The sequence below is a fragment of the Asterias rubens genome, chromosome 2 (genome assembly GCF_902459465.1).
Source record: "Asterias rubens chromosome 2, eAstRub1.3, whole genome shotgun sequence".
NCBI lineage: Eukaryota > Metazoa > Echinodermata > Asteroidea > Forcipulatida > Asteriidae > Asterias > Asterias rubens.
In genome coordinates, this window is record NC_047063.1 from 22,232,476 (window position 1) to 22,249,046 (window position 16,571).

The 16,571-nt window shown below is 38.4% G+C and overlaps 2 protein-coding genes across 2 annotated transcripts; one reads left to right on the forward strand and one right to left on the reverse strand.

Annotated features, from left to right (window-relative positions):
• Nucleotides 1-15: 15 nt before the first annotated feature.
• Nucleotides 16-4,338, forward strand: LOC117307121 (NADH dehydrogenase [ubiquinone] 1 alpha subcomplex assembly factor 3-like). The gene is made up of 5 exons (XM_033791782.1): nt 16-160; nt 1,150-1,345; nt 1,932-1,998; nt 2,347-2,447; nt 2,884-4,338. Exons 1-5 carry the CDS (start codon nt 78-80, stop codon nt 2,968-2,970), a joined length of 534 nt encoding a protein of 177 aa, XP_033647673.1. The 5' UTR covers nt 16-77; the 3' UTR covers nt 2,971-4,338.
• Nucleotides 4,339-7,048: 2,710 nt separating this feature from the next.
• Nucleotides 7,049-15,602, reverse strand: LOC117302829 (store-operated calcium entry regulator STIMATE-like). The gene is made up of 6 exons (XM_033786821.1): nt 15,320-15,602; nt 14,146-14,194; nt 11,181-11,279; nt 9,816-10,050; nt 9,068-9,151; nt 7,049-8,083 (listed from the first exon to the last, which is right to left on the reverse strand). The coding sequence occupies exons 1-6, from the start codon at nt 15,561-15,563 to the stop codon at nt 7,850-7,852; spliced, it is 945 nt and encodes a 314-aa protein (XP_033642712.1). The 5' UTR covers nt 15,564-15,602; the 3' UTR covers nt 7,049-7,849.
• Nucleotides 15,603-16,571: the final 969 nt, after the last annotated feature.

Here is a 16,571-nt window from a genome sequence, read left to right on the forward strand (position 1 = left end):
TACTGGTACTCGACTCGGCACTTTACAGCTTTTGGTGTTTAGTCAAGGAATGATTACCAGCGAGGATTGCACCCAAAATGCATTGCTACAAATTCAAGATGGCAGCTCCCATGGTCGCACGGAGTTTGAGATTGTTATGCAATCGACAAGCCGTTTTCAGGTCAGTATCCTTCACAAGAACTGTTTAAATATTGTTCAAAGCTTGACACCGTTTACCCCTCGTTTGCGAATGGAATAAATGCACATTCTATGGTCTAAAATAGTGAAGAGAAATTCTTCACGAAACTCATGCAACGAGTTTATATTGTCACGAGTGCTGCTTCAGTGCTATAGTATATATGTGTTTGGTATTGCACGAGTCTCGTGATAAATTATTTTTTCAGTGGTGGAAATGGAATAGATGGAAGATGGAATTTTTAATAATTGGGAACCAATTAGTTTCTGCTGAATCCAACATTTTGGATTACTACTAGGATAACTTTCCGTATGGCGCCACCACCTTTTCACTCATTTTTACAAAAAGGGATATCTCATTGAGGTAAATTAGATACTATATTATTTCTTATCGAATGAAAAAGTGGTGGCGCCATACGGAAACTTTTCCTACTACTATATTACGATGTAGCTAGTGTAATAATCCAAAATGTTTTGGATTTTTCAATTTTATAAATTATTTATGATGATTTATTATAAATATTATTAATATTATGAAGCTAAATTTTTCTGAACCCTGCTTGTCACCTGATCGAAACCTTTCAGCTGGTCAAGGGATTGGAAAAAGTTGATTGCAAGAAATTCTTCAATAATAATAGATTAATACAGCTAGAAACACCAGTACGAGGGCCACTCTTTTTTAAAATTAAAGTTGTAAAACTTGTACAAGCCTACTCTCAACAAAAACATTGGGTGCAGAAGGAATTTCTTTTCACAGAGAATCATTAATGATTAATATACAGTCTCCCACACCAAGTAATAGTAAATGCCAAGACAGTGTCAACATTTAAGAAAGAGCTCGATGTCTATTGGAAGGAATCTATGATAGGATATATAGGTCCCAAAGGAAGCCTAACGTCACTAACGCTGAGCCAACCAGGTTGCCTGAATATAAACTAAATAGTCACTGTCTAATTTTTGTATTTATTTACTCAGGAACTTAAGTCGACCCATGAGTAAGCTACAGCCAACTGATGATGAGCTGTATGTACGAACAACAATCAGCCTCTTGTCTAAAGAGTCCGAGGGTCTACCGTTCATCTCCAACTACAGCGTCCATGGATTCACAGTCAGCGGAGATCGAGTAATCGGACCTCTGGCTATTCTGCCGAGAAGTCTCGTCCAGTGGAATGTTAGTCACCTTTCAACCATCCGGATACATAAGGGACTGTGTCAAAATTAGTCCAGGGAAATCAGCTATTACATTCTGTCAAGGACAGTTTTTTACACACTGTTAGTTCACCTGGTTTTAAATTGGGTGTCGGAAAAAACATTGGAGAAGCTCAAAGTGCCTGGGGTTACATGTGTTTAAAAACGCAGCTATGAGTTTGAGTGCCACTCATGACACTGAGTGTCAAATGTTATGCTTAAGTTAAGCAAGACACCTTACACCTTTCTTTGTCCTTCAGACAGGACGCAAAGCTGTAGGATTTAAAACTGTAGCTATGTTTACAGTTATGAGGCAATGGAAAATGGGTTTATAAGACAATGCGTTTGCCTGTTTTTTTCTGGTTAGCATTTTTGTGTCCAGCTGCAAGAGCAACACCTGTATGAGCATCACCTTGTGAAACCCAAAAAAGGTGCTACGTAAATCGGTCTCATAATTAAAACACTTAAAAAACCTTTGGTCCAGTACCTTTGGAGTACCTTAATGGTAGATTTGTGGGTATATAAGACTCCGATATTATTATTGTGTTTGGTAATCTTTGTTGTTTTAGGTCGGTAGTGTAGCAGACATCAATGAAGAGAGCCTGTCACTGTTTCATTTATTGGAACCCAAAATAGGTAAGAATTAGTCCGAGTTCTCAGTAGATGGTTAAAACTAGTCCGAGTTCTCAGTAGATGGTTAAAACTAAACTGACATAACCGCTCCAGGCATTCGCCGATATCTCAAAAACTGCTACCACATTTTGAAATGAAATTTTCATAGGTTAGTTTTGATTGTATATGTCTACATTCATATAGGATTAAAGCAATCGAATGGTACCAAAATCAAAGGTATTACTATGACCTTATATATTGATCGGCATACATGTTTTTTTCCTCTACATTCTCTGAGAGTTTGAAACCCAAGTTTAATTTTTAAATTAACACTTTAAATTTAAATTTCATTGTGACCCTTCCCTCTTCCAGAAATCCTTGTTCTTGGCTGTGGGGCAGTCAACCACAGATTGGATCCTGGGCTGCACAAATTCATGAGGCAAAAGGGAATAGCGCTTGAAGTTCAAGACACGGTAAGTATCATAAAGGGAGGGGAACACCTTTGGTAATTACTTCCTAATGAATCTATTCAAGAATTTGACAGTTACTATTAAAATTTATGAACATTGAAAATCTATCGGTAAAGATCTATGGAGATGTATAATGTAGTTTTAGAGAAATAGGAACATTTTCACCCCACATTTGAATCTGAGAAAGGCTTCAGACATGTAGCCTTTCTCAGCCAGACATGAAGCCTTTCTAAGGCAATCAAGTCTATGCGACAAGTTTTTCTTTCTTTCTTTCTTTCATTCATTATTTTCTTGCAACTTTGATGACCGATTGAGCCCAATTTACGCTGGAGTATGTTATGCATATGTTGGGATACACCAAATGGGGGTACTAGTCTTTTGACAATCACGAAAAGTATACCCTGCTAAAGTATAATTCTCTTTCTGATCTCATTTTCAGCCACACGCCTGTTCAACATTTAATTATTTAGTGAGTGAGAACCGCATCGTTGCCGCAGGTCTCATACCCCCCGAGAAGGTATTATGATGATGGCATCACTAATCAACGAAGAGTTTCCGTTGTGTGCAATTCTCCGTCTCAGTTCATTTGTTGATCAACCAATAATCAGTTACGAGCTGCAGTGGTGTATCTAACAAGGGGTGGAAGTGGAATTGTGTCAAAATGTTGCTACATGCCAACAGTCGACCCTGGTAAAAAGAACAAATTTTATCTCAGGAGTTTTTTTCCACACCTCTTAAGCTTGGTTTATACTTCCTGCGAATGCGAAGCGAATTTCGGTGACACAACAATCGGTATGAGCTCCCTTTACCTTTGTGACGCAATAAAATTTGCATTGCACGAAGCATTCGCAGGAAGAATGAACCAGGCTTTAGACTCTGTCTACAGCTTCGAGCTTTCTGATGTTAAAAGCATTTATACAAAATGTACACTGCTCCAAATTTGATAAAGTCTGGAGCCAGGGCACAAGCCAAGATTTGGGAAAATGGTCCACGTCTGCTCAAGTTTCTGGAGTTGGGCGATTCACAATACAGCAGCACTCAGAAGTTTCCCTAAAAGTAACCCACTAGAAACTAAGCATCACACAAGGGCGGCAAGACAACAAAAACTTGTCAACTTTAATCCCCGTGAGGCACTGTAAAAATGTCCTCCCCTAGATTATGAAACACCATCTAAAAGGTGTACAAATGAGCCGAGCTGTACACAGTAACATCAAGTAATTTAAAAATCAAATCCATTTGTACATTAACTTGAATAGTAGTCTCAGTGTTCATGTTTATTGTATACTGTCATGATGCATATTGTACAAGTCAGCTAGTGTCACCTGTCGGAATATTTTAGTGAAGTTCAGCACAAAACAAACGGAAAAGAGTTCATACAGCAGTACGGAAACAAAGGCAAAATCAGAAGGGGCAGGAAAACTGAACAATTCAAAACCTGGTATTAGTAGAAAACAAATATGTATGGGAAAAACATACAGGTATACCAACAAAAATATTTAGTACATGAAAAGTGATTTTTTTTACAATACGGTCATACTTGACTAAAATGTTACTGTAAATATTAATGTACATTTTAACAAATATTGTAACTTTATTGCACTAGGCTAGAAAAGAAAATATAGATTGGTTAAAGGCCACAGCATACTTGAGACAAATAAATCGCCCCCACTTTTCTGTAGAGTGTGGGGGGGGGGGGGGGGGCAGGGCGGGGTGTGCGTACCCATCAAATAAGGAGGACTTTATCCAAAGGAATTTGGGTGTTTAGAAAGAGCGAGGATACTCACTTCTCTTTTGTGCATAAAAACATTGGCAGATAGTTAAGCAGTGGACACTATTGGTAATTACTCAAAATAATTATTAGCATAAAACCTTACTTGGTAACGAGTAATGGGGAGCTGTTGATAGTATAAAACATTGTGAGAAACGGCTCCCTCTGAAGTGGAGTAGTTTTCGAGAAAGAAGTGTTTTTCCACAAATTTGACTTCATACCTCAGATTTAGAATTTGAGGTCTTGAAATCAATCATCTGAAAGCACAAAACTTTGTGTGACAAGGGTGTTTTTTTCTTTCATTATTATCTAGCAACTTTGATGACCAATTGAGCTCAAATTTGCACAGGTTGGTTATTTTGTGCACATGTTGAGATACATCAAGTGAGAAGACTGGTCCTTGACAATTACCAATAGTGTCCAGTTATAATGACCTCTTGACGCCAGTGACGATATTCCTCTAATTGGGTGTGAACACAGTTCTCCAGCTATTAGAAAACTGTAATATCTATATATTTGAGATCATCCTTTATTGGCTGTTTAACATAAAGCAGTGTGTGTCTCCATTGCATGCAAAAAAGTGAACTGATTACGGTTTTTAAATTATTAGTGGAAATGACTAATTAATAAATCACTACATGTTGGTAAGTTTGTTATGTCACACTGTACATGTGTTTTGTCCAACTATAGAATCGGCCCAACTATAGTTGGGCTGATCCCAACTAGTGTTTGAAGATTCCAATTGTCCAATTCTATAGTTGTGTGGAACACCTGAAACTGAAGAACAAAATCGCAAGCTTGAAATCCTGTATGAAAAAACCGCTACTTGGGGTTATTTAATAATGCTGTACACCATCTGCCTAGGGTTTTATGTATACTCGAGCCATGTCAGATTTAGTGGCTACGACTTGATCGTCATGCCAACATGTATTGAAATATAGGATGCCCATAGCAACACCCTTGGCAACAGCCACATCCATAGGCAAAAATATGGACACTGCCTTTATGTTCGATAAACATGATTTGAGGGATTTGCAATACAGTGTTGAATAAATAAAACAATCCAATTTCTGGTGGTAGATCTTCCACAGAGTACATTATATGTAATAAATTAATTTGTTGTATTTCAACAGAATAAAGATTGATTATTTATTTGAAGAAAAACAAAAATAGCGGTTTGAGTAACATGGCTTAATATAAAAATATTAATTTGAGTCTCATATTTCTGACATAAGGATAACCTTATACACCTTTACGCATCCCCACTTATACAAAAAATATTTGATCACACCATTTAGGAGCTTCTAGAAAAAACTTAAAGTACCATAATTCTCCTTTGATTCAAAATATGACTCTCCTCAAAGATAAAACTTTCAACAGGAAAGAGAACTTAAAGGCAATGGACACTATTTGTAATTACTAAAAAATAATTTTTAGCTTAAATCCTTTCTTGGTAACAAGTAGTAGGGAGACATTGTCAGTATAAAACATTGTGAGAAACGACTCCATCTAAAGTAATATAGTTTTCGAGAAAGAAGGAATTATCAACATATTTACTTTTGAGACCGCAGATTTAGAATTTGAGTTCACAACTTCGTGTGACAAGGGTGTTTTTTCTTTCATTATTATCTAGCAACTTTGACGAACGATTGAGCTCAAACTTCACAGGTTTGTTATTTTATGCATATGTTGAGATACATCAAGTGAGAAGACTGGCCTTTGATAACTACCAATAGTGTCTAGTGTGTTACGATACACTGGATACTATTGGTAATTGTCGAAGACTAGTCTTCACAGTTGGTGTATCTCAACATATGCATAAAATAAAAAACCTGTGAAAATTTGAGCTCAATCGGTTGCAAGATATTAATGAAAGAAAAAACACCTGTGTCGCACCATGGTCACACGAAGTTGTGTGCTTTCAGATGCTTGATTTCGAGACCTCAAATTCTAAATCTGAAGTCTCAAAATCAAATTTGTGGAAAATTACTTCTTTCTTGAAAACTACGTCACTTCAGAGGGAGCTGTTCCTCACAATGTTTTATACTATCAACCTCTCCCCATTACTCATAATTAAGAAAGGTTTTATGCTAATAATTATTTTGAGTAATTACCAATTGTGTCCACTACCTTTAAAGGACTTATTCACTTTTGAAAATAAATCTCTACGTTAGCAGACGTCAGGTTTCTGGTTATTGCTAATATTTAACTCAACTCCTTCGGTTCTTTTTTTTTCTTTGTGCTTTCAAACCTATCAGTTGCAAACATGTATCCGAGTAAAAAATATATTTTTAATAACATTTTTGGCATATAATATTTCACAAATTATTAAACCTTATGTACAATACAACTATACAATCTCAACAATTTTTTAGTTGAAACATTACTTAATAAACACACCACATAGTGTCCTGCAGTTGACCAGTAACAAAATTGTCATAGTCCACTTTCATGGAGCTGCTTACGCACCGAAGCTTGCCCTTACCAAACCAAAATACCTTGTCATATGTACAAGTTGTGATTGGTTTCCTATTAGTTTTTTGCTCGGCATAAACTTATTTCACAATATTTTTTATGAAGCTGCTCTATGAAAGTGGTTAAATATTTGCTTATTATGCTTATTCTTGTTCATTCACCAGTAAGCTTGTCTTGTAGCTGTACTTAGTTCAAATCGGGGTCTTGTGCTTGCTCTGTAATGTACACATGTACATGATATGGGCTTCTTGTCATGTGCGGTTCAGGACCCAACTGCTGAAGTACAAAAATCAGCTAAGCACAACAAAGTTATGCTTACCAGAGTAAGGTTACCAGCCAAAATACAGTGTCACATAAACAATCTGAGACTGGTATCCTGCTTATTTTTTCTTAGCAGCAAATTATTAAGCAATACTTTCTGCTTAAGCAACTCTATGAGACTGGGCCCTGATGTCAAGGAGTTGCCAATCCAGTGAGTTTGCTCATTCCTCGTGCCTCAACTAAAGTCTTCAAAGGGAACCAATAGTGAAGGTGAATGGCACAATACTGGCAAGTGCGGGCGCACAGTAATGAATTGAAGCGTTATGCAGAATGCTGTGTGCAGTGTTTCACATATTTTACACAAAGAACAAAAGTACGACCTGAGGCCAGTCTAGTCTGCCAGTTTCCCCCATAAATTACAACTTTTTCTTTCAACTGTGTGATTATGGGAGAAAAATGTGAAGCAAAAGATTCATTTTTCCAAGTCAAATTGTCAAGTTAGATTAGTCTCATGCAGCTAGAAGAAAACAAAATTCACACACAGCTTCAACTCTAAATCATAGTATTGTCAACTAAGATGCATTTAAATTTCCTGGTTCAAGATTCATGATAGTACAGAATAGTGGGGGGTGGGAGGGAAGGGTTGGAAAGGCAGTAGTGAAAAAAATCCTATTAACTATTTCCTCCACTCCAGGGGACATTTTTTTGTCCCTCTATGGAAGAAGTTAGGGCCAGCAAATCTCAATGAATAAATGTCTACCATAAGTCCAGGCCTGGAATTAAACGGAGGCCATGGTGCCCCTTCAAAAGACTCTAAAACGCCAGGAAGCGCCCTTTGCAAAATGAAAACTGCTTTGCCCTCTCCAAAGATGAAATTCAAGGCCTGCAAGTCGCCAGTCTGCTACACCTCCGAACCTGGTCTACCATTGGCACTTCTTTGTAATATGACCGTGTCGCCACTTTCCTCATCTGGCGATAGGAGAACCTCAGATTCAGGCTCGCGACTTTCGCCGTTTGTGGCTTTCATGTTGTTCAGCTTGAAGTAACGCGCTTGCACGCCGTTCTTGTTTGGGTCGTCTTTTAGCTTTCTCCGTTTCCGCATGAGGAAGTTATCCACCACCCAGAACATGATGGCCTGGAATAGAAAGAGAGGAGAGCATTAAAGAACATTACAAAGTTGGTTTTTGCTAAACAAAACAGTTATTGGCAGTGTGGGTAGTGGGCACTTTATGAAATCCACCATATACATAAACTGACAAACCTGTAGAAGTTTGCGATCGATCAGCCATCTGGGTCACGAGAAAACAGTGAAAAATCGATTACAAATGTTGCATGGCACCGATGCCAAAACAAAAATGAATAAAACACTCAATGAGCGATAAACTCCAAACGCGAAACTAGATTATTTATTTCTCCGCAAATATGACATTTCAGACAGAAATATTTCAAGGGATGTTTACTACTATCATCATCAGTAGACCGTGCAAGTTTTATTTAAATCTGTGATCTTCACGATTTTTTTCTTCTTACCTATTCTGTAACAATTTTTATTAATTGTGTGAAGGCTTACTAATTATCAAGGTAATTCCGGAACTATTTTTATGTACCAGAATCAAGTTTATAGAAAATAAGGTTGCGTCCGAATTGGTGGGTGCAGCTTGTCAACAGCAGCAGCCATTTCAGACTTAGTTATAAGGTTGGGTCATAATAATAATAATAATAATAATAATAATAACGACAAATTATATTGCGCACGATCCACCTAATAAGGTGCTCAAAGCGCCTGAAAAGAAGAAAACAGAAACAAATCAACAGAGGGAAGAGGGAACAACGGGAAAACAGAAGAAATAAAATACTGAAAAGCTGTTTGAAACAAATGAAATACTATCATTACTTAAACTCATAGATTGGTTTTGTCAAGGTAATACTGGTTTATTTATAGGCACACAATAAAAGTCACATGTGAAAGTTTCAGCTCAATATCGTACCGAGAAAACAACACAAAAAACAGGGAGAGTGGTCTAAAAAGGTCAGGTGTCCTGCCATAATTCCTAATTCTTCAGTCATGTAACAGTATTACATGGGCAATCGGAAGTTAAGTTTTTGGGGTTATACTTACATTAAGAAAAAAGGGAACTATAAGCATAACAATGACAACCTCCACTCTGGCGTTATGTATTGGAGAAAGTAGCGTTCTTGCAACCTGCACATTAAATAAGAGACAAATTATCCTGTTAATAATAAACAAAATACACCGATTTGAGTTTAAGCAATTATAGTGTCTTGCTCAAGGGCACAAGTGTCATGACCGGGATTCGACCCCACACTCTGCTGCTAAAAACACCAAAGCTTAGGTCCAGTGACCTAGACCACTCAGCCACGACACGCCATGAGATGAAATCTTGAGCAGAGCTACATGTGGATGTGTCGTGGCCGAGCAATTAAGAGCACTGAATTCAAACTCTGGTGTTTCTGATCAGCAGAATGTGGGTTCGAATCCCCAGCCGCGACACTTGTGTAGACACTTAGCCGTTGCCTCGTCCTTCGGATGGGACGTAAAGCCGTTGGCCCAATGTGTGTAACGCATGTAAAAGAACCTAGTGCACTTGTCGAAAAGAGAAGGGGTTCGCCCGGGTGTTCCTTGCGGTGGCTGCTATATGCGCTGTAGCATCTTGTGAACCCTTACAAGGTGCTACTTAATCGGGTCTCAGAATTCATCACTTCAATAACACATCTTTCTGAAAGTTTGTATATACCCAGCGCATTGTGTACCTTGTTTGGTAGATACATGCGCTATATAAGACTTCGATATAATTATATTACTATTATTAATAAGAAATTCAAAATAATATTCAAATGAAACTCACCTCAGACCAAAATTTCAGGCTTGCAAATAGGGTAATAACAACTTTCTCCACTATGACTATGAGTACAAACACACCACACTGGCCAATGAACGATTCACACTTCGGAGGGGTGCCGTATTCTCCAAAATACAATGTTTTGCAGCCGCATAGTTTAACAATGCACTGAGATATCTTCACACTGATGTAGATAAAAAACAGGCCGAACGTGGAGTCCAGAAGGAAGTAAACAATGTACCTGAAAGAGAGGAAAAATTGATAAAAGGGAAGTTATGCAATAGACCGATCCATTAGGCTCCGCCCACGACGCACATGTGAGCAAGAACGCGTGAGCCTCCCCAATGCCTTTCTGCAAAATCAGCCGTGCGCGCCAAGCATACGCCCACGCATGTCGGACCTTATATGTCGGACCTTCGTTGCGTTGTGATTGGTCGGAGCTCAAGGGATTGGTCAATTGGTAATCACTCTTAAAATGTATGGCAATAACAAACTTTTGGTTAGATGCCTACAACAGCTTACTGTAGTATACAGCATTTTGATAAACATTTCACTTCAAAGTTATGTGGTTATAAAGAATGTACAAAAATATCAGTGGTATGCCCCAGAGTTTAATCTGAGAAGCGCTACTGCATTAACAGAATGGATATTTCTATTAGGGACTATTCTTCCTGTGTTAACATTATTCTCTCCGGATTTTCAGCGATATCTCAAAAACGCAACCACCTTTTGAAATGAATTATTAGTTTTATTGTACTCATACGAAAGGTTAAAAAAACCAAAGGTATACTTTGCCTTTAACAACAAAATTTAGTTATTTGCATTCGTCTGCAAGAGTCTCCTTTCTTGGTGACCAATTTCATAACGCTGCTGAAGCAGAAAATATTGCTTAGCAATTTTCTGCTTAGCATAAATGAGCAGTAAACCTGTCTCAAATTGTACATATGTGACATTGTATTTTAGTTGTAGTTGCAAGTGGAACCCGCTTGACTATCAGCTGACCAGGGCTCAATTTCATAAAGCTGCATGAAAAAGCACAGAAAGCAGCTAAGCAAAACAAAAATATATGCTTACCAGAATAAGATTACCAGCTACAACAGTACCATGTCACTCGTGCTATCTATGACTGGTATCCTGTTTATATTTGCTAGCAGAAAAACTGATAAACATATGAAATTGCGCTCAGGGTTACTTAATTCTGCAAACCATCCCCGAGCCTTGTAAAACACTAGAGCAAGTATTGAACAATTCAATAGATGTTAATATTTCATCGGGGATAAAGAATTCATGTAATTTTTTGGGGGAACAAGTTTTGAATCTCTGGCTAATTATTTTTTATTGTTGTATCTGCAACTAATAATACAGACTCACCATATACAGGGATCTCCTTGGAAAAGCTCTGATGAGAGAAACACATTGGCCATGTGTATAACTCCAGCTCCTAATGCTTGCTTTGATGTGTCATAAAACCTGTTAAAACACACAAAATAGTATGGCTGTTCAATTTTCAACTGTTTTAAAAAGGGACACGTTGCCTTGGATAAAACTGACTCACATTGTTCATCATTATACACATAATGAATGTTTATGAGTGCAATGGTGCGAATATGTTCATGAGTTGAAAGATGGAATGTTCTATTCAACGAGGCGGAGCCGAGTTGAATGGAACATTCCAGCTTTCAACGAATGAACATATTCGCGCCATTGCACGAATGAAAAACATTCATTATTTGTTTTATATAACATCCAAGTAGATCTTTGTCATTTTGATTGAAAGATACAACTTTCAAAACAAACAATTTCAACTGTAGAAGCCGAATGCTAGTAATTTTACTATGCCTTCTTGCAGTAACACCTGCTGCGTTACCAAAGACACGCGCACGCAGTGATGTTTTTACTCAGCTTTTTCGTTCCATCCGAAAAGTACCATTGCACGCTGCCAGCGTGCAATGGTACTTTTCGGATGGAACGAAAAAGCACGGTGAGTGACTCAGCGTGCAATGGTACTTTTATTTGCTATCACGTGACGGACAATCCTCCAATCAAATGGCAAGGATCTGCTTGGGTGTTATATAATAGACCATAAACCATGCCCTATAAACCCCAGCATCAGTGTTTAAAGGCAGTGGGCACTATTGGTAATTACTCAAAATATTTATTAGCATAAAACCTTACTTGGTAACGAGTAATGTGGAGAGGTTGGTAATATAAAACATTGTGAAAAACGGCTCCATCTGAAGTGCCATAGTTTTCCATGATTTTGATTTCGAGACCTCAGATTTAGAACTTGAGGTCTCGAAATCAACCATCTAAACGCACACAACTTCGTGTGACAAGGGTGTTTTTTTCTTTCATTATTATCTCGCAAGTACGATGACCGATTGAGCTCAAATTTTCACAGGTTTGTTATTTTATGTATATTTTGAGATACACCAACTGTTAAGGCTAGTCTTTGACAATTACAAATAGTGTCCACTGCCTTTAATCACAAATCGATGTTAGTGTAAAAAAACAAGATATAAATCTTATTAGTGTCAATGAAATGAGGAAGTTAATTCAGTTAATTCAATTACATGTAATATGGTATTGAAAAACAACAAAATGAACACTGAGCACCACTTCTTGAGTCCTAACTCTGACACTGAACACCACTTCTTGAGTCCTTACTGTGAGTCACTGACACTGAACGCCACTTCTTTAAGTCCTAACTTTGACACTGAAAACTTCTTCTTGAGTTCTAACTCTGACACTGAACACCACTTCTTGAATCCTAACTCTGACAATGAGCACCATTTCTTGAGTCCTAACTCTGAACCTGAACACCACTTCTTGAGTCCTACACTACATGTTTGTAACTCTGAGTCTGAACACAACTTCTTGAGTCTTAACTCAGACACTGATCACCACTTCTTGAGTCCTAACTCTGACTCTGAACACCACTTCTTGAATCCTAACTCTGACACTGAACACCTCTTCTTTAAGTCCTAACTCTGACAATGAAAACTTCTTCTTGAGTCCTTAGTCTGACAATGAGCACCACTTCTTGAGTCCTAGTCTGACACTGAACACCACTTCTTGAGTCCTAGTCTGACACCGACCACCACTTCTTGAGTCCTAGTCTGACACTGAACACCACTTCTTGAGTCCTAGTCTGACACCGACCACCACTTCTTGAGTCCTAGTCTGACACTGAACACCACTTCTTGAGTCCTAGTCTGACACCGACCACCACTTCTTGAGTCCTAGTCTGACACTGAACACCACTTCTTGAGTCTTACATTACATGTTTACTTTGTAACTCTGAGTTTGAACACCACTTCTAGAGTCCTGACTCTGACACTGAACACCACTTCTTGAGTCCTAGTCTGACACTGATCACCACTTCTTGAGTCCTAGTCTGACACTGAACACCACTTCTTGAGTCCTACATTACATGTTTACTTTGTAACTCTGAGTTTGAACACCACTTCTAGAGTCCTGACTCTGACACTGAACACCACTTCTTGAGTCCTAGTCTGACACTGATCACCACTTCTTGAGTCCTAGTCTGACACTGAACACCACTTCTTGAGTCCTAGTCTGACACCGACCACCACTTCTTGAGTCCTAGTCTGACACTGAACACCACTTCTTGAGTCCTACATTACATGTTTACTTTGTAACTCTGAGTTTGAACACCACTTCTAGAGGCCTGACTCTGACACTGAACACCACTTCTTGAGTCCTAGTCTGACACTGATCACCACTTCTTGAGTCCTAGTCTGACACCGACCACCACTTCTTGAGTCCTAGTCTGACACTGAACACCACTTCTTGAGTCCTACATTACATGTTTACTTTGTAACTCTGAGTTTGAACACCACTTCTAGAGTCCTGACTCTGACACTGAACACCACTTCTTGAGTCCCAACTCAGACACTGATCACCACTTCTTGAGTCCTAACTCCGACACTGAACACCACTTCTTGAGTCCCAACTCAGATACTGATCACCACTTCTTGAGTCCTAACTCTGACACTGAAAACCACTTCTAGAATCCCAACTCAAACACTGAACACCCCCTTCTTTAGTCAATACATTACATGTTTGTAACTCTGACACACGGAACACCACTTCTAGAATCCCAACTCAGACACTGATCACCACTTCTTGAGTCCTAACTCTGACACTGAACACCACTTCTTGAGTGTTAACTATGACACTAAATAGTACACCACTTCTGGCCATGCCAGGACACTGGGAATTAATGAGAATTACAATGAGTAAAATGAACATGTGAATCCAAATATTGAAATAAAAGTGGTGCTCTACAGCTACTTTGTTAATGTAATCTTACCAAATAGTCCATGACCTCCGCTCATCTTTGGGTTCTCGTAGTCGTTTCACTGCAGAAAAGAAAAGTGAAATAATACAAGAATCACCGCGAGTTCAAATTCAAGAGGTCAAAAGAGGTTGCTCATTGGCTGATCCTGCCCGCCCCGCATACCTGCACTTTTACATTATTTCATCATTGTTTTACCTCCAAGTCTCAAGATAGCACTGTAATGTAATGACGCCAAGCATTTATATTTAAGTTCGGTGCAAATGCAGGCTAATCCCACCCCCCTCTCAAGTTATTGTATGCTATTGACCTTATTGCTAGTTATTTGTTTCTGAAACAGCCGAAGGCACTGTGGGAAGGAAAAGGGATACAAAGTGCCCCTTTTTCCTTCCCACAAATGCCTTGCATCCATCGTCCAAACCAAGAAGCATCATCCATCATTATGGCACTATCAGTATCACTCAGTCCTGCCACAAAATTAAACAAAATCTTGTTGAAAAACACATTGTGTTCCTTTCTAAATGTGGAAGGAAAGATGATTTGTAAATCGCAGTGAGGGCCTTCCTTCCTCTACTCTAGATGGTCGAAGTCACAATAATTGTTGTTTTATAATCTGTAATGATTTTTGGCTGGGGTTGAACAAAGAATTGACTAGAGTGCCGACACGTTTATAATCCGGATGTTGTTGGTTCGAATCCCACTCAAGTCAATTCTTTGTTCAACCCCAAAAATCGTTTGAAAATTTACCCAGTCAGTTTCCCTTGTGTTTGTGGTTAACATTGATAATCTGTTCAAATGGCAATACAAACAAATGATGATCAGTGTCAATGTTTGTAGGCTCCCCCCACCATCCAGTTGAGTTGAGTGAGCCCACCAGCAAATTATGATTTAAATTAATTTTTTAACACAATAAGTTTATATTTTTATTGAATACATACTTGAAAATGAAAGTTAATTATTATGCCCTAAATCATATTCAATTATTATAGTATTCATAATCATAACTAACTGTCCTGAGTGTGTACCAACCTAAACAAGATTATTTTAAATTCAATTTTCATAAATTATTGATAATAAACAGATAAAAATATGAATAATTTTAAATAAATAATAATATAAATGATACAGTAAATTGAAAGACAAGTGAAGTGGAAATGTAAGACAATTTTTATTTTATTTTCATGCTTACAAATTAAACTGCTGAATGCCAGCACTGCTAAAACTGCCTGTGTGATGATTCCAAACCTATCGGTCAGCGCTCCCTGACTGCAATGTTGCGGCGGGTCAGAGGCGTTGATTTTACCGGTCATGTTGTCAGCAATAACACCCTTCCCCGCCCGGTCCACAATGACTGCACCATCGACAATGTAGGGGACAAAATCGGCGAGGAATGCCAAGGAAACTGCACTCGAAAACACTCTAACAGCTGGCATGGTTGAACGTAAAATTGTCCCTTTTTTTAATGTATCCTGAGAGGACTACCTAATCGATAATCACGTTACAAACGGAACAAAATGTCATCATTCATATTAGTTTTTTTATTACTACTAGAAATTGGCTCCAGCATTTATTATAGTTCCGCAATCCACACACCGCCGGTTCGTCGTGTGTACACACGTAACACACCCATGTGTCCCGATCCCCCCTTTACGTTTGTTGTGTGACTGCTGTGTGTGTTTGTGACGCGTGTGCGACAAGAACGTCGAAAAGTCCTATTCTGCAACGTTGGACACGGATGATAGACTACTCGACTACAAACTCAGCTCATCAATAAATGGTTGACTGACTCGACCACAGGTTTACAAAGGTGCATACAACTCGACTTGTAGGGCTATAAGCATGTCAGGCGAGTTGGCCAATTACATTGTCGAGTTGTTTCAACGGACGAGCTGTCTCAATCGTTGAGTTGTCTTGAGTCGAATTCGTCATAGTTTAATATTGAGGGTCGTCCTAGACACCAATAACCTTTTTCATAACTTCATAACTCCATTATTATTCTAAACAAGCTTTACAAATCTTCAAATCCAAACGGTTATACTTCGTTATGATTTATGTTTTTTAATACAGTTTAATTTGAAAAACAGTAATTACTTTATACAATTTTTCTTCCATAAATACAACTAGAATCTGTTTTTTCCCCCCCACACCCACAGCCCACCCACGCCCCACCCATCTTATAGTCATATGCAAATTAAGTGTATATCAATTCCTCCATTTGCTAATATCTTTTTCTTGTAGAACTCGAATTATAAAACGTTGTCTAAACATGTACAATATATCATATGCTGCCTATTTTGTTAAAACTGATAGAGCAATTATTAGTGGGTGGGTGGCCGTGGGGCCGGGGGAGGGTGGGGGGGGGGGGTGTTTGTCGGTGATTTGGTTTTTGGTTCATCTCACAGATATTATTTTTCAAATTACAACAGTAGTAGAGATTTGTT

Bases quoted from the DNA above. Each gene is read 5' to 3' on its own strand.
- LOC117307121 (XM_033791782.1), top strand. From the start codon at position 78: ATGCATTGCTACAAATTCAAGATGGCAGCTCCCATGGTCGCACGGAGT. The intron at 161-1,149 runs GTCAGTATCCTT...TTATTTACTCAG, and splicing joins AATCGACAAGCCGTTTTCAG to GAACTTAAGTCGACCCATGA. The intron at 1,346-1,931 runs GTTAGTCACCTT...TTGTTGTTTTAG, and splicing joins GAAGTCTCGTCCAGTGGAAT to GTCGGTAGTGTAGCAGACAT.
- LOC117302829 (XM_033786821.1), bottom strand. From the start codon at position 15,563: ATGCCAGCTGTTAGAGTGTTTTCGAGTGCAGTTTCCTTGGCATTCCTC. The intron at 10,051-11,180 runs GTGAGTCTGTAT...CCTCTCTTTCAG, and splicing joins CAAGGAGATCCCTGTATATG to GTACATTGTTTACTTCCTTC. The intron at 8,084-9,067 runs GTAAGTATAACC...TTTCTATTCCAG, and splicing joins TAGTTCCCTTTTTTCTTAAT to GCCATCATGTTCTGGGTGGT.